This window comes from Magnolia sinica, chromosome 12, assembly GCF_029962835.1.
Source record: "Magnolia sinica isolate HGM2019 chromosome 12, MsV1, whole genome shotgun sequence".
Lineage (NCBI taxonomy): Eukaryota > Viridiplantae > Streptophyta > Magnoliopsida > Magnoliales > Magnoliaceae > Magnolia > Magnolia sinica.
Window position 1 is genome coordinate 61,592,694 of NC_080584.1, and position 23,967 is coordinate 61,616,660.

The window sequence follows — 23,967 nt, forward strand, 5'->3', positions numbered from 1 at the left end:
TGGGTTCCACATGATATATGTGTTTTATCTCTGCCGTCCATCCAATTTGCCAGCTCATTTTAGTACTTGAATCCAAAAATTAGCAATATCCAAATCTTAGGTGGACCACACCACAAGGATAAGTGGTGATTAAATGCCTGCAATTAAAAACTTCTTGTGGGCCACAAAGTTCTGGATCAAGTTGGTATTTGTGTTTTCTCTTCATTAATCGACCATTTGGATGCAAAATAAGCATTACAGTGGCCTCTAGGAAGTTTCTAATGGTGAGCGTTCAATCGCCTCTGTTTTCCTATGGTGTGGTCCACTTGAGATTTGGATCTACTCTGTTTTTTAGCTCATGCACTGAAATAATAATCCAAAATGGGTAAACGGCATAGATAAAATAAACACTACAGCCGGCCACCGTCACTTGAAACCCAACCCAATCAGCCACACACATCTGACATCACCTCTCCCACGCGTCCCTCGACCCTGACCAATCTTAGAACTTCTACACTTATAAATTGAAGAATCTCCTGCTGGAATACAGAGGAGAAAACTAATACAATTTCCATGGATTGGGCATTGGGTATGTGGTTGTGGGCTTTGGTTTTTGTTCAGTACCATAGTCATGGGTGTCTTGGGTACTTGGACAAGGAGAGGACTTCTCTCTTGGAGATCAAAGCTTCCATCAATTATCTGAATGGATCTTCTCTTCCTACATGGGAGGATGGGACTGACTGTTGTAGTTGGGAAAGAATCAAGTGCAACAATGCGACAGGCCGAGTGACCAAAATTTCTCTCAATCGTACAAGGGAAAGGGAATTGGGAGAATGGTATCTGAATGCCTACTTACTTCTATCCTTTGGAGAACTGCGGAGCCTCGATTTGTCCCGGAATTACCTGGCTGGTTGGGTTGATCATGAAGGTACATTTATCTCATACAATCTTAACATTCTTCCTTGATGATTTAAAACAGGGCTGCCTTCAGATGTCCTAATAAATTGAATTGCAAATATGTCAAGGTATGTAGTGATTTCTCGTTTATTAACTGTAATTCTGTCAATTTCAAGTTGGACATGGAAAAACAGGGCTTCAATGACAACGAGGATGACTTGGAGAAACAAAAAATAAAAAATAAAAAAAACCAGAGTTGTTGGAATTGAGGCCTTCTTCTACAAAAATACAGGGGAAACATTTTTAACCACTGCAATTTAATTCACGCCAGCATCACCATCTGTTTCATGCTGAACAAAAGATCTAACGCAGTGTGTTGGAAATAAAGGCCCCTGGTGTTTCCTCTTCGGCATGATGCATTTGAGGAAATTTATTTATTTTTCTAATGAAAGATTAAGAATGGTTGGGATTTTTCCCATTCTAAGCAGGATCTAAATACAGGACGTCACCCATATGGGATTTTTCCCATTCTAAGAGCACCTTGACCTCAGTTTTAAACTCCTTCAATGAAAGCATTTTTCTCTATTTGGGTTCACTCTCATCCCTCAGGACTCTTGATCTAAGCTACAATAATATTGAAGGACACTTCCCCTCCGAAGGTAAGTTGATCAATTGTAAAGAAATTAAACCGAGATTGATAACACAGTTTAAAACAATATTTTGAAATGGATTCAGTGGCCATGCCTCAGTCACACTTCCAAACAAGCAATCTGGAGGTTTCGGATTTGAAATATAAGAGACTGAATTGCTCATTATCCCTTCTATATAAAAGCATATAGATCTTGCTGATAGGAGTCCTTCACGTGCATATCAAAATGGCATTTGAAATTTTACATTTTGAGATGCTTGTTGATTCTTGCCATCAGTAGTAGCAGAAAATAACATTACATCTTCTGCCATATTATAAGCTCAACTGTGGCGAAAAACAAAGTTAGGTTTCAGTGCTTTCTTCTTCTTCTTCTTCTTATTTTTTTAAGGGCCTGAGGTCGATCAAAAGAAGCCACCTATGGCTTTAACCTAAAGTGATTGAAGAGAGGGAAATGAGGTGAGAAGACTCAGATGCTGTAGTGATCCTCCAGTGCCAACCATTCATGCAGTCCATTCATTTTTCCAGGTCATCTTAGATCATCATCACAGAAGTGAGGCAGATCCAAAGCTCAGTGGAGCACACCACAGGAAACAGTGGAGATTGAATTCCTACTGTTGAAAACTTCCTGCGAGCTACAGAAGTTTTGGATAAAGCAGTTTTTTTTTCTTTTTTTTCTTTTTTGCCTTCATCCGGGTTTATGTGACTTTATGAACAGGTCGGATGGAAAATAAAGATGGCGGCTGGACACTGGGAAGGTGTCCACGGTATGTGTCACTATCCCTACTTCTTCATGTGGTGTGGCCCACATAAGCTTTGGATCCATCTCATTTTTTGGTCTCATACCCTAAAATGAACTTGCAACATGAATGGACTGCATGGGTCAGGTACACGCATCATGGTGGAACCCACACGGGTCACTACAGAATTTGAAATTCAATTTGATAGTGCATCCAAACGCACTGGACAGGCTGACTTTAAAATTGTAATTTTGTCCATTTCAAGTTGGACTTGATAAAAACCAGTAATTGATATAAGGCTTCAATGATGACAGTGAAAAAAAGAAAATGAGAGGGGTTCTTGGGATTTGAGGCCATCTACCACATAAATATAGGAAAACATTGTTTTTACCATCGTATCTCAATTCACTATAGCATTGCCATCTGTTTGGCCATGTTATGTTTTTGAGTAAATATTTTTATTTTATTTTTAATGAAAAATTAATAATGTTTGGGATTATTCCCCTGTTCTAAGCAGGTCCTAAACACAGGATGTCACCCATATGCAGGTTTCAAAAGATAGTCGAGATTGAGCAATCTAGAGCATTTTGATCTGAGTTGTAACCACTTCAATAGAAGCATTCTACCATATTTAGATGTCATTTCATCCCTTAAGAGTTTAAGAGTTTGTATCTAAACATCAGTTCTTTTAGAGTCCCAGACACAAGTTTGGAAATATTGTCCAGATTGGGCAACTACGTGCATCTAGATCTAGACCCTGGGCTGCCACGATTGATTTGCTGAATTCCAGACACAAGTTTTGAAATATTGTCCAGATTTGGCAACCAAGTGCATCTAGATCAGGACCCCGGTCTGCCACAATTGATTTTCTGAATTCCAGACACAAGTTTTGAAATATTGTCAGATTGGGCAACTACGTGCATCTAGATCAGGACCCTGGGCTGCCACATTGATTTGCTAGCCCTCCGGGCATCTTCTTGTTAACAACGTTGTTCTCTCTGGAACAGACTGCTTTGCCGGGGATTGCTTTTTTCATGCTATGTTGCTTTGATTGTTGACCGGCCGGTTGTCAGACCATAACCTGACCATGTGTTGGTGGCGTTTTAGCCTCATGTCGGGGTTTATTGAACCGTATAGTCCCCTCCTTGAGTTATCTTTTCATGAAAAGTATGACAGACAAGGGATTCGTGTAGAATGAGATTCCAAGAAGGTTTAACAATATTTGAATTTTTTGGGTCTTGGTTGACCATTGGCACTTTACCTTTATCCTTGGTTTTAGCTAACCGGTCTTTGATGATTATTCCCTTTGAAATGAATCTTTCCTTTAGGGCTAGGGGTGAGCCAGTTTGGTTATTATGGACAATGTTGGACTATCAATACCCTTGGCAATGACTGACCGTATCTCAACCTTTTTTTTATATATATAAACACACGCACACACACCCCACACACTCACGCTGGTGGAATTTCACCACCTATGGGTACTCAAACCGTTGACCGGGAGTTTATTCACGTTATAGTAAATACTAAATTTACTATTTATAGTAAGTTTCCTATGTGGCTTAAATACTTTATTCTCCTGACTTTTCCAAACACTTTTCATGTTGGACAACTCCTAAAGCCCAATGGATGAAAAGTTACAATCAAACCAAAACTTACTAAAAATAGTAAAAACATAAATAAACAGGAAATTCGACCGTTGATCTGATGGAATCTAGCAAATTCGGCATGGGCAACCCGGCCTCGCTTGGTTGGTTGGATAAAGTAGCTCGTCCTGCCCCAAAATCATATATGCTACATTGAGTAACTCATTCCGGTTTGGGAGATATGTCTGTTTTAAGGTTCTGATGGTTTTAAGGTTCTGATGGTCTTGATGACTTCTGCCTCCAATCGGGCCTTCTCTGATCCATCTTGGACATGAAAGTGTCTGCGACCCGCTATACATTAGTCTCCTTCACTTCAAAAGAACTCATCCTCGAGTTCTCGTGCTGCTTCAGTTCTTCATACTCGTTTTGGTGCGCCATAACTATACCTGAATCAAAAGTTATGATCAATTTATGGTCCACCTTCTTTTGGTCCAACCATGCTAGGAATATATCTGTGATACATTCTATATCAGATCCATTCACTTGGAAAAAACTAGTCCTTGAGTTACTCAAGGGACTTGGCTCATGATTCTGAGATAAGTTATGATATCATTGCTTATTAGCCATTTTCTTGTACTTGACATTAGGCTCTTAAGCTGACACAATACATGTACTCATGTTTTTCTTGACTTGACTAGTATTGATCAGTTCCTTCACTTCTGCTTGCAAGATCTGACATTCTTTCTCACTCACCTAATAATGAAGGTAGTTGGGCAAGCTAGACCCAAAGACAAGGCCTATGTGATGTTGGATATCCCTCATGGGAGGTAATCTATCAAGTAAATATTTAAGCCAAAATTTCTTAAATTCATTTAGGAAATGCCTTAAACTTAGGAAAATTTTTAAGGCTTTCGATTCCTCGCCCTTTACCACTACGGCGTATACCTTGCCGGCATCCTTGGATTCCTCCATGAAATCTCAAATGGTCAAGAGGGAGCTTCCCTCCACTTTAGAAGCTTCTGGGTGTTTCTCTGGTGCAATAGGGGTAAGGAATATTTTTCAGCTATCCTTGACAAAGACATAAACATTGTCTTGTCCTCGGTGGGTTGTATCACGGTCCGACTGTCATGGTCGACCGAGTAAAATATGGCATGCTTCTATGTCGACGACGTCACAAAGTATTTGATCCTTATAAGTTTTGCCAATTGAAAACGAGACAGTGCATTATTTAGTTACCTTCGTCTCGTTCACCATTTTTATCCAGCCAATTGAGTACGGAAAATGATATTTTGTCGTTGGTAGCTGCAACTCGTCCACCATTACTCTTAAAACAATGTTCTCGCTACTGCCACTGTCTATGATTACATCACAGACTTTGCTGTTGACGGTGCACCGCGTACGAAATATATTTTGTCGTTGTGGATGTAATTCCTTTTGTGGGGTGTGCTATAATCGCCTCACAACTAGAGATTTGTTACGATCCTCGCCCGTCCATTTATCATCATCTGCTCCTTCTTCTATGATCTATTCATGTTCACCAAAACCAGAGTCTTCTTATGCGCCCTCACCTTCAGTGCCCCCTTCATTTATGGTCAAGTGGGATACGGGACGTTGAGGACAGGTGTTTGATAAGTGTTTCGGTTGGCCACAACAGTAACAATTGTTCGACTTTAGCCAAACATAAGGATTTGAAATCCTGCTTAGGCCCACTGTTGTGGGTGCTACACGTTGATGCCTAGATGAGACGCTCCCCATATCATAGTTTGCGGTTGCAGGAGGTTAATGATATTCTCTTACTGGTTCTTTTCCTCGTGCCAGCACTAGATCCTGCATGGGACTCGTCATGGGGGTCGAGTTGAAGGATACGATCGGTCAGGAACTCTTGCAAGTTACATTTCTGCCCTACTTACCAATTAAACCACTTCATCCACGGTCCTGACTGGGTGCATCTAAACTCGGTCCTGAATCGTCGATCGTAACCCACCTATAAATCGTGCTACCTTCTGTGATTCGGTTTCTGACAGGTCGTTTCACATTGCTAACCATTGGAATTCTTCGATGTAGTCGGTAATGGTTCGATTCCCTTGTCGGCAATTTTGGTATTGCTGGAATAATATATGCTCGTAATCGCTAAGATATAATCATGATCGAAAAAGGCGTCTCATCCATGGTCATGATGAGATGGGTGCCGTATTCTGTCGGGCACGTGAGAATTATAATTACTCCCACAATTCAGAAGCACCAGATTTTAATTTAAACGCTACTAATTTCACCTTTTTATGCTCTGGTACGTTTATGTAATCAAAATATCTTTTTACTTTGACTAGCCAATCGAGGAAATTTCTATAGATAATAAATCGTTAAAACTAGGAAGTTCGACCTTACCTTGATAGTCTCTTTCAGCACAATCTAGATGATTGCCCCCATGGATTGGTTGTCAGGTTTCATTAAGGTCCTCGTCACTAGAACTTGAGTCATCCGGTGTAGCCCTATGATTTACCATTGGAAGTACTCTATGGAAATCAGGGTTATGTCGTATAACAACCACATGCGGATGAGAATCACCTAGGGCTCGGGGCAGAAGTAACGCATCCGCAAGTCGGTCGAGGGTTGACTATAACACTTGCATGGTTAGCTAACCCTCTCGATGGAAAGCTTCCATTCTTTCCGGAAGATAATAAATCCCTGAATCATCGTCCATAAGATTTTGGTCCATATATACCTTCGTTGTTTGCCATCAGCCCGAGAGGAAACCTGGCTCTGATACCAATTGACATAGGGATGAACGTGATGAAAACAACCATTATCTTCCTCAGGAGGATAACTACTTTGAATCCACGAAGCTTCTCTAGACTCCTTAGAGAGACTTCTCGAATCCACGAGGAAAAAAAACAAGAAACTATAAATAGTATTCATGAAAATTTGTAAATTAATTTATATCTAGAATAAATGAGTCTAGCTACAACCCTTTAAATAGGGATACCAAGCCTTGGAAGAAGTTTCGGAATTAAACTACAACTAAAACTCCCTAAAATTCAGAACTTACTATAAATAGTAAATTTACTATTTATATTAAGTTTCCTATGTGGCTTAAGAATGTTATTCTCTTAATTTTTCTAAACACTTTTCATGTTGGACACAACTCCTAAAGCCCAACAGATGAAAAGTTACAATCAAACCAAAACTTACTAAAAATAATAAAAATGGAAATAAACAGGAAATTCAACCGTCGATCTGATGGAATCTCTCAAATTCGGCGTGGGCAACCCAACATAGCCAAGTTGGTTGGATAAATTAGCTCTTCTTACCTCAAAATCATAAATGCTACGTCGAGTAACTCATTCCGGTTTGCAAGATATGTCCGTTTTAAGGTTCTGATGGTCTTGATGACTTCTGCCTCCAATTGGGCCTTCTCTGATCCATCTTGGACATGAAAGTGTCCGCGACCCGCTCTACATCAATTCTCACCACCTCCTTTTTTGAGAAACTCAAGAGGTCTTTGTTCATGTTCTCATGCACTATATTCCTAAACATGTTAAAATTCTTAGTAGAATGAGTCTTAATTCCATTAAACTTGACATATATCTCTTATTTGAATTCCTTGGCTGATGGAAACTTTCGGTGGTTTGGAAGTGTGATGAACTTGGCTTCCAATAGAATGTCTAACATCTCCTAGGCAATAGAGATATCAAAAGTATATTACCTTGGAGTTTTAAAGGAACCTTTCCTTGAGTTTATATAGGGTGAGGCCTTTTACTCAACCTTTTTCAGGGCATAGCACTAACAGAATCGTTTGCCAACTATCTTGGCCATGGTCGCCTCGTAACAGGTGTCGTGGTCTTCATCCGACCACGTGAGGAGTATTTTCTCTACAACCAACTAATAGTTTGGGTCATGATAAGATGTGTCCTTGGATGTGCTCATTCGTTGTTTTTCCTTTTGGAAGATGTGCTTGTATTAGATTGCCTTAGTTAACAACTCAAACAGATGTTCAATGTACATGCCTTCAGATTGCTTTTGAAGCTCGAAACCCAAGCCTTGTAAGGTGAGCCCAAAAACTTGGCCTTAGGGAGAATCACTGGACAACGATTTTTGGCACCATTGAACTGAGCGATGAAATGATTGATCATCTTGTCAGACAGTTCTCACGACCTAAACAAGTCGGTTATGGATACCTCGAGCTCAGTTTAGTGGAATTGTATGTGAATCCTCTCTTCCACATCATTTCAGGATTGGATTAAGATAGCAGAGAGGTTTATGTACCATGTGAAAGTGGTTGTTGTTAAAGAATTCCTGAACAACATGAGTTTAAAAAAATCATTAAGAGACGACTTGCCACATTGCATGGTGAAGCAACCACTGTGCTTAATCATAGAGGTCTCACCTTCTCCAGAAAAAAGTGTGAACTTAGGGAACTTGAAATCTCTGGAAAAATAATAATATTGATCAACCCATTCAAAGTATGGTTTCCTATAAATCGGCAGAGCAATTCGTCGGTTGTTCGATTGGACCCAATGTTCCTAAATGAGTCCTATAACATCATCCCTGCCAACCAGCTATTGCAGGCCTGATAGTTCTACTCAACTGAGGTGCCACTCAGATTGCCTAGGGTATGTCCATTACGCCACGTGATCGACAACCACTGGGGGAAGGGCAGGTCCCCCCCCCCCCCCCCCAAGCACCTTTACCTAGTAATTGTCGTTCTGGATAAGAGGACCAGTCGGAGATTGCCCCCATGTGTCTTTGTCCTATGATACCCTTGACAGATGATTGGGTTAGTCGGAGGTTATCTCCTTTAGTATTTGGCCCCCTGATAACCACTTTGAACAACTGGACCAATTAAAGGTTGCTCACCCCGTGTTATCGTTGGGAATTACCCCTAATGAACATAATGATTCTATCGATCGAGGTATTCTAACTGTAACACCCTGAGTTTTCAAAACCTGAGTATATGACTCGTTTTCCAAAAATCTGAGTGTTGGCTTATAGAGAGCCAAATTTCATACATTTTTTTCTCAGAGTTAGCAGATTAGCGTAGAATGGACAAATCGATATAAAGTAAATCTTGTGTTTACATTTAGAGTATACAAGAGGTTACCCATAATGGCTTATACAAACCATTGCGAGAATTACATGATTTATTACATGAGAAAAGCTTAAAATGCATATAAACGAAAGACACAAGATTGCGCAGCTTCTCGAGGTAGATACAGCCACGCATCCTTGTCAATCATAACGGCTTCTCATCAGACTGAACCTGAATATCATCTAAGCCACTTGTGCTACCTGTACGGTTATATATTCGATGAATGAGTGGTCAGCTCAGTGTGAATTCTCCTCAAGATTACACACCGTCGCACTAGGTAAGCATAGTTATAAAAACATGGCAAGGCATACAAAACAATACATGATGCAGTCTTATTAATTGCATGGATGCGTGAATGCATCATCGACCTGGGGATGTACATCCCGCTGTCGAAACAAAGGGTCGCCCAAGGAGAACCAGTCACCTAGAAAAATACACAAATGTACGCCTAAGGAGAACCAGCTACCTGGAAAAGACTATGATATATAGATCGCCCAAGGAGAATTTAATCACTCAGAAAGGACCATAAAATATAGATCACCTAAGGAGAATTTAATCACCCGGAAAAGACCATAAAATATAGATCGCCTAAGGAGAATTTAATCACCCAGAAAAGACCATAAAATATATATCATCCAAAGAGAATTAGTCACCCGAGAAAATACACAAAGGTACGCCCAAGGAGAATTGACCACCCGTAAAAGACCATATGCCATGAAAATGCATAATTAGCCCAACCATTATTATTCTAATTTCAAACAATCATTTTAAGAAAGCTCAAAGGTCACTATGGGAGGTTTGTCACCTAGCATAGGCTGACAGCTCAGGCATAGTGTCTCATTCCACCATCCCTGGCTCATGAGGCTACCACCTTAGGATGTTTAATGGAACCCCCTTGACTAGTGGCCAATCATAATCCAGTACATGGGGCTTACCATCGCATGGTTGCACAAGTGATCAAACCCGTATAGGGCAAATACCAAAACAATGCCACCTAGGCCAAATATCAGACTAAGCCACATAGGGAAATTATCAAAACTAAGCCGCATAGGGCCGATATCAAAACTATGCGATAAAAGATTATCCTTAAAAACCAATTGGACACAAAAACCCATGGGTGTTAGGCCCCCATCAATATCTAATTTAAACCACCAATCAACAACCACTAAGTCGAAGGCCCATTACAATCATAATCAGTCGGGTTACATCCCAAGTATGGGTGTACATTTATAAGTGGAGGTTTTCCACTAATGTACCAGTTTAAGTTCCATAAGCAATCCACAAGTAATCCACAAGCATGAGAAAATATGTAGGTAAATATTAAGCATGTAATCTAGCAATTTAATTCCAACAATTACACATGTAATTACAAGATGGAGATATCAATTATCAATTAAAATTAAAATAAAAACTATCACTTAAGCTAATGGGAAAATGGAAAGCTCAAGGGGAAGAAATTATCCCTTAAGTTATCGTAGTATGACCCTTGATTTGACTCTCGCGCGTAGATAGTGGGCCCAAGTTTTGCCAGTAGTTTCTTATCCTTCTTCGCCAAGGGCGATGGGTGGTGCGTCCAATGGCTCTGACCAGGGCTGGCTTGCCCTGGTTTGGAGAGTTTGTGAGAGGGTCCTCACTGACCTGACTTAACCCAAAATAGCTGGGTTGACTCAGTGCAGTGCGACACCGAGTCACGTAGCCGATTCCTTCTCCCTCTCTTTCACTCATTCTCTCCTTTCTCTCTCTCCTCTCTCTTTCTCTCTCTTAAGCTCTGGTGTGGAATCTGAGAGCAACAGTGATCCTTTTATAGATAGGAGAGAGAGAGAGAGAGAGAGAGAGAGAGAGAGAGAGAGACTTCCAACGGTTGGAAAAATGGTTCTCCTTGTAATGGTTGTGATCATAAAATGGCCATGTATGGGGCCCATCTGACCTTAGGGATGGACTCCTAATTAATGCCCTGGCCTACCAGAAAAGTAGATTTCTAGGTCTGGTGGGGCCCATCTCGTGATCACGTTTAAGTGTGTTTTCGGAGAAAATGAAGCGGCTTTTGATGGAAAACTGTAGTGCCATGTATTTCACCATGATCTGGTCCGTTTGAGCGGACCAGATCGAACTTCTAATCAACATGGGGTCAACCTTTTGGGCTCCAAATGTCAGTTTCAAATCATCCCACGAGAATCTCCATTTTTTGTGAGATGATACGCTTCTCATCTCCTCATCTTGTCCATAACCAGTGGCCGAAATGGTGCCATGTGGCCCCAGGAATGACTAGAAATGAGCCAGCACTCCCTTCCCAAAGAGGAAACCTGCTCTTTGCTTTTCCATGGGCAGGCCTTGCTTGGCTATTTCTGAAAAAGAGAGAGCATGGCTCTCCCTAGCGATGGACAGTTGGGATAGCCTGATCAGGACGATCATGGGATACCCATGCGGTCCCAAGTGGGTCCCACCTTGCGGACATCCGCCATGTGCAAGAATTTGGACGGTTGTAACCTATCTTCCACGTTCCTTTACATGGGCTTAAAATCATCCTAAGGCCCACTATACTGTTTATTTTCTCAGTGCATTTCAAAGATTTCCTATACAGAACTCCTACATGTCTCAATGTAAAATTTCTCCTAAAATCTCTAAGTTCACGTGGTGTTGCCCACCTGGGTTTTGAATCATGAAGAATTTCGTATTTTCTTTTCATCTCACTAAGTTGTACCTAATTAATGTTTTTGACTAAAGATACATGCCGTGGTACCATCATACACAAACTTATCATTGTCATCCCATCCCCATTGTTCCATTGTTTTTGGCCCGACATCATAGCAGCAGAGGATAACTTGAATGAGGGAGTAGATGTTCCATATAAATAAAACATGGTAGACAGCACAAAGATCTGCAACTACGTCTGCTCTTTCAGCCATTTTATTTTATTATACATTGCAAAAATGTATGTATGCAAAAATGGAGTTCAAATTTAATAATTGAAATTCAATTTGATAGTGCATCCAAACACACTCAACGGTGCCATTTTCAATTCAGGTGGAGATGGCAAGGTATGTTTGCAACACTAAGATTGCATTTGGAGCACTTATTATTGAACTGCAATTATTAGTCAAATGAGGTGGAAATTATCAAATTGAAAACCCGTTGGCTTTCTAAACCAATGAGTCCTGAATTGTAATTCTGACAATTTAAAGGTGGACTTGACAAAACAAGCCAACAATTAAAAAAATAATAATAATAATAATTAAGTTGATTATGATTGGCTTTCTTAACCAATGAGTCCTGAATTGTAATTCTCACAATTTCAAGGTGGACTTGAGAAAACAAGCCAACAATTTGATTGAGTTGATGATGATGATGATTGGAAAAACCAAAAACAGAGTTGTTGTGATTTGAGGCCTTCTCCCGCAAAAATACAGGGAACATTTTTAACTTTTACAATTCAATCTGTTTCATGCTGAGCACAAGGTCTAAAGCAACATATTGGAAATAAAGGCCCCCTCTAAGTGTTTATCCTTGGCATTTGAGGAAATAATTTTATTTTATTTTCCATGAATGATAAAAAATGGTTGGGATTTTCCCCTATTCTAAGCAGAGGCCCTAAATGCAGGACGTCATCCATATGCAGGTTTCAATAGATTGTCGAGATTGAGCAATCTAGAGCACCTTGACCTGAGCGATAACTCATTCAACGAAACCATCTTACCGTATTTGGGTGCACTCTCATCCCTCAAGAGTCTGTCTCTGAGAGGCTATCACATTGGACTTCCTGTTGATGTGGGGTATTCACCTCCTATAATTTTATATACAAGTTTTGAAATGTTGTCCAGATTGGGCAACCTAGAGCAGCTAGACCTAAGTTGGAATCAGTTAAATAGAAGCATTCTACCATATTTGGGCGCACTCTCCTCCCTCAAGAGCCTTGATCTAAGTTGGAATAATTTGGAAGGATGCTTCCCCTCAAAAGGTAAGTTGATTAACTGTAAAGAAATTAAACCAAAATTGATAATATTAGTTTAGATATTATTTTGAACATTATTTAATGGTAATGCCTCACTCACATCTCCAATATTCCAACTCTTATGCTATTTTTTTATTGTTTAAATCTTCATAGAATTGGCCAACTTGAGCAAACTGGAGGTTTTGGATTTGCGAGCTAATCGATTCAATGGTTCCCTTTGGCTGCAAGGTAAGAGCACTTAGATCTTTTCTAATAAATGCTGGAGTTGAGTGTCTTTCACATGCACCTCAAAATGGCATTTGAAAATTCAGATTCTGATGCTTTTCATGACATTATTCTTGCCACCACTAGTAGGAAAATATATTACATCTTTATGTGATAATAATCTTTAACTTTGAAAACGATGATTGTACCTTTCTAGAAGGATTTTGATAGTATTTTACCCTCCTAGCGATGATGTTTGCTCTCGTTATTCTTAATGAAGAGGTGTTAAAGCAGGACACGAGGTGCGTGCAACCTTCTTACATACTCCTTGTGTAACCCAAAACTCTGTGGGGCCCACCACATGTCCATATGGAATCCACTCCCTTGGATGTGAGCCCAAATGTGAGACAGATCCAAAACTAAGATGGGCCATGCCACAGGAAACGTTGGGGATTTAAAACCTACCGTCAACTTCGTTGGGGCCCATAGAAGTTTTGGATCAGAATGATATTATTGTTTTTCCTACATCCTAATGGAAGTCACCTTATGAACCGGATGGATGGAATATAAGGGATCAGCATGGGCCTCAGGAAGGTTTCAATGGTTTGTGTTTCCATTCTCATTGTTTTCTGTGGTGTGGGTCACTTGAATTTTGGATCTACCACATTTTTGGAATCACATCTTAACCTGACTTTGCAAAACTGATGGGCGGAGTGGATGTGAGATGGACAACATGGTGGCCGTACAGAGGTTTAGGCTGCACGGGCTCTGTGTAACAAGGATTGGCCACCACTCATCTCTGTCAAAGCAGGGCAGCTGGGAAGCGGATTGCGTCTACCCCGCCCAGACGGTAATCCATCTGGGCAGAGCTCTGTGGGGGCCACCGTGATATAAACATCATATCCACACCGTCTATATCAACTAACAGATCATTTTATGGCATGATCCAAAAAATGAAGCAGTTACAGATCTCCAGTGGAACACACCAAAGGAAGCAGTGTTGATAATGACACCCACCACTGAAACCTCTCAAAGGGCCGCTGTGATGTTTTTTAACCATCCAACTTATTCATAAGGTCATGTAGCCCTGGATGAGGCACTGAAAACAAAAATATCAGCTTGATCTGAAACTTCTGCAACTCCAAATAAGTTTTTAACGGTGGCCCTTCAATCCCCACTTTGTAGCCCACTTAAGACTTATTCTGACTCATTTTTGGAATACTATCATACAATTATCTTTAAATATGGATGGACAGCGTGGATAAGACGTTTGCATCACAGTGGACCCCGCAGAAGCTCTGCCCGGACGGATTACGGCTGTGCCCTCGCTGGCGTGCTCGGATATAGCTTGCCTTGTAACATTTATCAGAGGGGAGGCGGATTTCCTGTGAAAGCTTTCGCGGGAAGTTCCTGCTCAAGAATTCCGGGATGGGGCCTACTGTGATATTTGTGAGAAATTCAACCTGTACATCCATTTTTCGATCTCATTTTAGGACATGTGAGAAAAAATAAGGTGGATCCAAAACTCAAATGGGCCACAAGAGATGAAAAAATGGAGATTTAGTTTTAACCATTGAAATATTTATATGGCCACAAAGTTTTGTATCGGTTTAAGTTTTCAATGTTTTCACTTCATCCTAGTAAAAATGACCTTAGAAATGGTTTGGATGACATATAAACATCAAGGCAGAGCCTAGAAAGGTATCATCGGTGGGAATTCCTTTCTCCACACTATTTCATCTTGTATGCCCAGTTGAGTTTTGTATTCTCCTAATTTTTTGTCACATGTCTTAAAATGATCTCTAAAGATAAACATCACAATGGACCCCACCTTGCATCCAAGCACAAGAACTTCCTGCCAAAGCCATTCGCAGGAAATCCCGGTCCTATCATAGGGAGTGCAGGGGGCGCGGATTTCCTTTAGCCGAAAGTTCCTATGCTAGTATGCTAGGTGGGGCCCACTCTAACATTTTAGAGAAATTTATCCCGTTGATCTATTTTGCTAGCTTATCTTAGGACATGTGACTAATATGAGGCGGATCCAAAACTCAAGGCCACACTAGAGAAACATAGGGGAAACAAATGACTACCATTGAAACATTATTGAGCTCTACCTTGATTTTTCCGTTCCATCCAAACCGTTCATGAGGTCATTACCACTGGTATGAAGTGGAAACGCAAAAGCCCTAACTTAATACAAAACTTTTGTGGCCATACAAATATTTCAACAGTGGTCATTATATCCCCATGTTTCTTCTCGCGTAGCCAACTTGAGTTTTGGACCTGCTTCATTTTTTGTTAAATGTCTTAAAATGATATTAAAAAATGGATGGACAGGATGGATTTCTCACAAACATCCCGGTGGGCCCACCTAAAATCCCATTCCTGCGGAAGCCTTCAAGCAAATCCGCCTCTTTACACCCAAGCTCTTTGGCGTTATCATGAACGTATGTTATATCCACTTCATCCGTACATTTCACTGATTCATTTTAGGACAGGATGGACAGGATGGATATCTAAAATTCTAGTAGGCCACGCCTCACAAAATAGTGGGGAAGGAAATGCAAACCATTGAAACCTTCTTGGGCTCACCATAGTCTTTACGTACCATCAACCTATTCATATGGTGATTCCGATCAGGACACCTATGTAGCAAGAATACAGAACGTCCTCTGATCCAGAACTTCTATGACACCTAAAAAAATAAGGCATCAACAGTGTGTTTATCTATCTTCATTATATCATGAGGTGTAGCTTACCTGAGCTTTGGATCTTCCTGGTATTTGGGCTCATGTCCTGAAATGACCTATCAAAATGGATGAGTGTGTGTGTGTATATATATATATATATATATATATATAGGGAACGCTCACCTGTGAACCAGTTCTCACGGACTACCCATCAACTTTTTTGAGAACTCAACATATCTGATGATTCTCAAAAATCTAAACGGTCCACATGAAGCAGAACCTCATGAAACCCCTTGGCACCAATTTTTACTTTGAATCAAAACTTCAGTGGGCCAAACAGTTTCTTCCCTTGATTTGAATTTCTCTTTACTATGGCCCATCAGAATCTTAGATCATGGTGAAAATTCACCCCCTAAGGTTTCATAGGATTCCACATCTTATGGACCGTTCGGATTTGACACCCATGACACGTGTCCAAAGGTGCGCACATGCGTAGGTGCATAGGAGAGCATGCCTATATATATATATATATATATATATATATATATATATATATATATAATCATGATGAGCCTCACTTAGTGTTACAAGGGATTCCTACGTGGCTATGTTATAAAGACTAATGAGAGACAACATGTGTCCATTTGGAATTGTTAGTAACCCGGGTTTCACTCAAGGTAAGAAACAGCAAGTGTGTGTGTGTGTGTGTGTAAATCCTCTACTTCCACAGTTCCACTAGATGAAGCTCCTTATTTTCGCTGTACATGCAAAAGATTTTCCGAACAAAACTCCTTAGGGTCTCAAAATTGGTTTATGTAAATTTTCTCCTAAAACCTGGAATTCTTGTGGTGTTGCCCACTTGAGTTTCCTAGAATTTTGTGTCTTCATCTTTGTGAGTTATACCTATTAATGTTTTTTTTTTTTTTAATTAAAAATAAATGCCATGGTAGCCCACACACAAACATATGGTTGTCGACATCCCCATTTTTCCCCGTTGTATGGCCCACCAAAGTTGTGTATCTGCAGATTTTTTGCCTTGATGTCCTAACATTAAGGATAACCTGATAGAGTAGAGGTTCCATATAAAACTTGAAAAGGCCCACAGGATTTTAGAATGCCCTCCGAATTTGAAGCCATGTGAATCTCCTGTTTCCTGTGGGTCCACTGTGACATCTCAATAACATACACTACCTCATTCTGCTTTGCTTTTTCATATTCATATGGTATGATCCACCTTGAGATTTGGATCAGCTTAATTTTTGGGTTCATAGCCTAAAAGGAGTTGACAAAATGGATGGACCACACCAATATATAATGCATACATCATAATGGACCACACCAATATACAATGCATACATCATGTGGTGTGGCCCATATGAATTCTTGATATGCTAATTTTTAAAATCCTGTGCTATTGTGGTCCAGAAAAACTGATAGACGGAGTGGATTTATGTTGGGAATCTCTATAGGCTCCACATCATTTCCAACCACATGACCTTCTTGTGCTACGTTAACAGGCCATCCATGTCGGACAAAGAAACAGAAGTGGTGCCTTTAACATGGCCTTTTTATCCTTGCAAGGACAGGTGTTATGCTGGGAAGCCGATCGGGTGTTACCCGGGTAAAACACCAGAGTGCGTTAGCCCACTTTGATATATATTCATGCCATCCATCAGTTTTCTAACTCATTTTAGAGCGTGATTGCAAAACTAAAGTAGATCCAAATTAATCTCAAATGGACCACAACATGGGAAATAGTTTTCATTGGCCATTAAAAACTTCTTGTGGGCCGTGAAATTTCAGAGCAAGAATATATTTGTGTTTTCCTTTCATCCAAGTCTGTGTGACCTTGTCAACAGGTCCGACGTCAAATAAAATGAGTGTTCAATAACCACTCTTTCATGGCCTTTTTATCCTTGCAAGGACAGGTGTTATGCTGGGAAGCCGATCGGGTGTTACCCGGGTAAAACACCAGAGTGGGTTAGCCCACTTTGATATATGTTCATGCCATCCATCAGTTTTCTAACTCATTTTAGAGCGTGATTGCAAAACTAAAGTAGATCCAAATTAATCTCAAATGGACCACAACATGGGAAATAGTTTTCATTGGCCATTAAAAACTTCTTGTGGGCCGTGAAATTTCAGAGCAAGATTATATTTGTGTTTTCCTTTCATCCAAGTCTGTGTGACCTTGTCAACAGGTCCGACGTCAAATAAAATGAGTGTTCAATAACCACTCTTTCATGGCCTTTTTATCCTTGCAAGGACAGGTGTTATGCTGGGAAGCCGGTCGGGTGTTACCCGGGTAAAACACCAGAGTGGGTTAGCCCACTTTGATATATATTCATGCCATCCATCAGTTTTCTAACTCATTTTAGAGCGTGATTGCAAAACTAAAGTAGATCCAAATTAATCTCAAATGGACCACAACATGGGAAATAGTTTTCATTGGCCATTAAAAACTTCTTGTGGGCCGTGAAATTTCAGAGCAAGATTATATTTGTGTTTTCCTTTCATCCAAGTCTGTGTGACCTTGTCAACAGGTCCGACGTCAAATAAAATGAGTGTTCAATAACCACTCTTTCATGTGGTGTAGTTCACTTGAGATTTGGATCTGCCTGATTTTTTAATTTTTTATTTTTGATACTGTCTTAAAATGAGCTGGAAAATTCCATGGAGGGCATTCATATACAAAACATACATTAAGGTCCCTCCCACAGTCAAGGAAACCCACACTAGGTAACATACAACAATACTAGTGGTTGTTTCATAAGAGCAGTAATGTATGTGTTGTATATCTACACCATCCATCAGTTTTTCCAGCTCATTTTAGAGCACGGTCCCAAAACTGACACCTACAGTAAAGGAAACGGTGATCATTTTGACCATTAAAAACTTCTTGTGGACCATGAAAGTTTTCGATAAAGCTAATATTTGTATTTTCACTTCATCTAAGTTTGGTGTGACATGTTTGGATGGAAAATAAACATTACTGTAGCCCCTCAAATTCGAAGGGATATTTTTTTCCTCATTTCCTAAGATCAACTAGCAAAATAGATTGGAGGAGTGAATGTCATTGAGATGTCATAGTAGGGCCCAGTTTTAATGCACTAGCAGTGCCATAAGAATCAGTAAATAGGTGAATGGGAAAACACGAATATGTAATGGTGGGCGTTCAATCACCGCTATTTCCTATGGTGTGGTCTACTTGAGATTTAAACATGCATCATTTTGGGCTCATAACATTAAATGACCTAGCAAAATGGATGGATGAGGTGGATAAAACACATGCATCATGGTCGGAGCCACGTAACAATGGCAGTAAACATGCTCCTAGTGGAACTATCAATAGGCAATAAGCATGCGCGGAAGAAAGATTTGATACTCTAGCAGAGTATATTAGACTATGCACATGCATTTAGAGTTTACATGCAAGAAATATACTAATTTTAAACAAATTGTACAATTATTGGTTTCAGTTGAGATGTGTCATGAACCTAATATTACTCTTATTATATAATCTTCCTAATGGAATGATGAAAATCTATTAAATAATTTTATTTTATTTTATTTATTTACTTATTATTATTTTTTCAGTAATTAGCTTGTTAGTAACATCCACTGTCAGTACACACTCCATTGTTAGCGACCCCCACTAGGGAATCGATACCAAGACCTCAGTGTTGAAACGGTATCTTCACTCAATCTACCAATTGGGCTAATTAAAAATGAAAAATATTCAATGATCTCATTTTAGGAAGCATCCACGAATGGAAGGTTAGGATTATACAAAGAATCTGACTTTTGCACTGTGAGTTTGGGACAATGGCTCCTACAGTCTAATCAGCTTAGTTTAAGCTAATCAGTTCAATGTAAACATGCAATTTCTAAGGGGCGAGATGACTTTCTTTAACTAGGTTTCACATTGGGCCACCATATTCTCTATGTCAAATCCACTCCATCCATTCGGATTGTCCCACAGTATTAGGCAAAAAATAAGCTCAAGGGTTTGAGTATCCATGGGTGGTGAAATTCCACTAGCGTGAGTGTGGGGTGTGCGTGTGTGTGTGTTAAAAAGAATTTAAAAAAAAAAAAAAAAAGGTGGGCCAGACAACAAGAAACCATGGGGACAAGATGAACATAGGCTTGTCTAGTATATTCCATTTAACCCGTTCATTAAATGCCCCTTAAAGGAATATTTCCATATTACAAAGGAAATATTAATTGTTAATTCCATACATCCTATGTCTGGATAGATAGGCACCACATGATACTAAAATAATTTCTAAAAAGAATTTTATTTTGCCAAATATATGATTTGAAAACAAACTTCAATTCTTTTGAGAAATGTTGTTGATAAGCAAACATAGAAATAATATTTCTTTTCCCACACTTTCTTGAAAACTAAGTTTTCCTAAAAATACAATTTTCTTTTCCATGCTTTTCATCTAAAGGACATTTCATATATGATAGAGTAAGGAAATTTACAAGTATGGCAGGGTCTGTGAACAAAAAAGGAGAAACAAACCCAGCAGGGAAAAGAAAGAAAAAAGACAGCAAAAAAAGATAGAAACAGACTAGCGTTCTCTGATGTATCCTAGACCAAAGCTTGTCCAGGAAAAGCTTGCCCTGGGAGGAAGATCAGCTAAGCCTGCCTTTTCATCTAGAGGCTTGCTGCTTCATGGAATTTTAAATAAGAACATATCTTTTTGTTATTTTCAACTAAAGGTCTAACCTTTTAATATAAGGTTTATAAAGCTCAGGTTTGACTATGAAAAAAAGTGCATGGAAGTGCTCATTGTTTGTGTTGAAGGCTCGGTCGGTTATGGTGTTGCCTCCTGTTATTGGTCCATGCCATTTCTCATGAAGTCACTCAGTAAAAAAATAAAAGGAATTTTATAAAATAGTATCTGCCTTTTATATAATAGTATCTCATTAACATGACATTTACATCTTAATACATTTTTTTAATCAAGTTTTCACTATGCTACCTTGTTAGTCAAGTTATTGTCAAACCGATACCTTCCCTTTCCTCTAAAGTTAGTTAAATGAATATTTTTCCCTAAAATGATAAAAAATGACCACCAATCAATGAGATTGCTTCATAAGAATTAAATGAGTACCTACTTGTAAGTAGGTGTTACTAAAAAAATATATAAATTCTTCAAAAGGAAAAAATCTTTCCAGATGTCCTATGGGAGATACATGATGCAGGGGAGGACGTAAGGTTGAGCACCATCTTCCTCAAGAGGATAACTATTCCGAATCCACGGAACTTCTCTGGACTCCTCACAGAGACTTCTTGAGTCCACGAGGAAAGAAAGCATGAAATAGAAAAAAATTCTAATAAATTCAAATTTGATTAATGAATGAATAAAAACGAGTCACAACCCTTTAAATAGGGGTACTAAGCAATGGGAAAGAAATCAGAATCAAACTACAACTAAAACTCCTAGAATTCGTGACTTACTATAAATAGTAAACTTACTATTTATAAACGGTCGTGATGTCTACTAGTGCGCAAGGTTTTCAGCCAAAAATAGTAAGTGTCCTATTTGGCTTCACCAAACCGTTCTCCTAATTATTCTAAGCTCTTTTCATGTTGGGCGCAACTCCTAAAGCCTGACGGATGAAGAGTTATAATCAAACTAAAACTTACTATTTATAGTAAAAACGAAATTGAAGCAGGGAAACGACCGTCGATCTAAGGGCTTTTCGCAATTTCGGGCTGCGCAACCCGACATAACTGAGTTGGTCAGCTAAAGTAGCTCGTTCTACCCCAAAATCATATATTTTACGTTAGGTAACTCATTTCGGATTGCGAGATACGCCCAATCTAAGGTCTGACAGTCCGGATCACTTTTGTCGTCGACCGGGCCTTTTCTAATCCATCTTGGCCATGAGACTGTCCGCGACCCGCTCTACATCAATACATGATGTATTGACAAAGTCCATCCATTTTTCTAAATCATTTTAGGGCATGAGCCCAGAAATGAGGCAAATCCAAATCTCAGGTGGGCCGCACCATTGAAAACAGTGTGATTCAATGGCCACCACTAAAAACTTTCTAGTGCCCACCTTAAAGCCCATGATCATGTTTATTTCCCATACAACATGTTGATTATGTTACGATGACTTGGATGAAGACAAAAGACAAATATCAGCTTTATCCAAAACTTTTATATCCCATAAGAAGTTTTTAATGGTAGGTGTTGATGACAAAATCTGGTTCACCCTCCACTTGGCACGGTGAACCTCCAAGGAACCCTAGTCCTGCACAAATAGTGAGCAAAGAAGACCCTGGCTAGGCCGGGGGACCCTCCGATGCCTAAGTCAGGTCAAGGGAATCTGGGTCTAAGTTGTAGAATATAGGGAGAATGTCAGATGTTACGTACCTATAACAATAAGGTCCCCTAGTATTTATACCTGTGAGTTGGGGGATCATGTCCGTCAATCTCGGCATAATCTACTCAATCAAGTAGATACTGTAATCGTGGAGATACTCCACAATCTTTGGATCGTATAACGCATCGTGTCTTAATGGAGCGTATCTCCAGGAGTGATCTTCGGCCACGTCCGCATTTGGACTGGTTCCCCGACCCGGTACTCGAAGTATCATCTTCTTCAGATGAAGATGGGGATAAGGATGAGGATGAGAGCTCGGCTCGGACAACCTTCTTCGAATGAAGATGAGGATGAGGACGAGGACGAAAGCTCGGCTCGGACAACCTTCTTCGGATGAAGATGAGGATGAAGACGAGGACGAGAACTCGGCTCGGATAACCTTCTTCGGATGAAGATGAGGATGAGGATGGGGACGAGGATGAGAGCTCAACTCGGCCAACCTTCTTCGGATGAAGATGAGGATGAGGACGAGGACAAAAGCTCAGCTCGGATAACCTTCTTCGGATGAAGATGAGGATGAGGACGAGGATGAGAGCTCGGCTCAGCCAACCTTCTTCTGATGAAAATGATGATGATGACAAGGATGAGAGCTCGGCTCGGCCAACCTTCTTCGAATGAAGATGAAGATGAGGACGAGGACGAGAGCTCGTCTTACACAGCCTAGGGTTATAGTCCAGAGGTCCGCTCGCGCCTTACTTAATGCTCTCTTTCCGAGGTCCTATTAACTGGTTTATACGGTTCGTATTCCTTGTTTGAGCCGAGTACTGACTTGGATTGATGAGGGACTTACTTTTCCTGTACTTGATGCAAGTAATCGTGTCGTTCGTTTCCGATCGGTCAGTAGAGGAACGGTCCGGTCGGAGCGCTGCACCTCCTATTCTGGTCTCAGGTCACTCCGAGCTGATTACTAACTTCGGAGTAGGAGTGCCACTGTGACTTAGTAGTGAATCCTTCAATAATATATCACATCAGATGTTCGTGTGTCTGATCGGACTAGTATAAAGTTGGCCCTCGGAATTATAGGGGACTCGGATCTTTCCATAACAGTAGGCGTTCATCACCACTATTTTTTGTGGTGTGGTACACTTAAGATTTTGATCTACCTCGGTTCTTGTCAGAAAATGATCTGTAAAAATGCATAGATAATGTGGATTAAACACATACGATATGGTAGAGCCTACAGACCACCTTATGCAATCCGGTCGAAGGTATAGCTTTGGTGTCTTTGCCCCATGCGGAATGCCCGTGAGAAGTTCATGTAGTACAGAAATGATGTGGGGCCGCAGAAATTTCCTACACAAATCCAATCTGTCCATCCATTTTTTAAGATCACATACAAGTACAGGAGTCTAAAGATGGGGCAGATCGAAAATTCATGTAGACCACTTCACATTAAAGGACGGGAATGTAAATGTCGGCGGTTGAAACCTTCTTAGAGCGGAGCATGAGTTTTATTGGTTATCCAAACGGTTCATAGGATTATTATTACTCAGAAAAATTGTAGGCACAAATATCATCCTGATACAAAACTTCTGTGGCCCTCACGAAGTTTCCATTGGCGACATCCAATTCCTACTTTTTCAGATGGTGTGGTCCATATAAATTTTGGATCTCACTGATTTTCAGATTCTTGTTCTTTCGTTCTCTTGAAAAATTGATGGACGGAGTAGATTTGTTATGAAAATCTTTATGACCCCACGCAGCTTCAAACTAGAGGAAGACCAGGGAGCCCGGGTAACCTGATACAAAATCTTTAATAACATGATTAATGAAGTACCTTAATGA

The 23,967-nt window shown here is 40.0% G+C and overlaps 2 protein-coding genes and 1 long non-coding RNA gene across 4 annotated transcripts in view; all 3 read left to right on the forward strand.

Annotated features, from left to right (window-relative positions):
- Positions 1-539: 539 nt before the first annotated feature.
- LOC131220121 (receptor-like protein 56) lies at positions 540-12,740 on the forward strand. Its single transcript, XM_058215093.1, has 3 exons — positions 540-907; positions 12,551-12,693; positions 12,735-12,740. The coding sequence occupies exons 1-3, from the start codon at positions 553-555 to the stop codon at positions 12,738-12,740; spliced, it is 504 nt and encodes a 167-aa protein (XP_058071076.1). The 5' UTR covers positions 540-552.
- The window catches only part of LOC131221482 (receptor-like protein 15), a 67,730-nt gene continuing 56,461 nt past the window's right edge, over positions 12,699-23,967 (forward strand). For both annotated transcript variants that reach the window (XM_058216741.1, XM_058216740.1), the window contains exons 1-2: positions 12,699-12,889; positions 13,037-13,111. In XM_058216741.1, the coding sequence (XP_058072724.1) occupies positions 12,742-12,889; positions 13,037-13,111 (223 nt within the window). In that variant the 5' untranslated portion in view covers positions 12,699-12,741. The remainder of the gene's footprint in view (positions 12,890-13,036; positions 13,112-23,967) is intronic.
- On the forward strand, positions 21,733-23,872 carry LOC131221485 (uncharacterized). The gene is made up of 2 exons (XR_009159306.1): positions 21,733-21,986; positions 23,233-23,872. It is a non-coding gene; the product is annotated as an uncharacterized LOC131221485 (long non-coding RNA).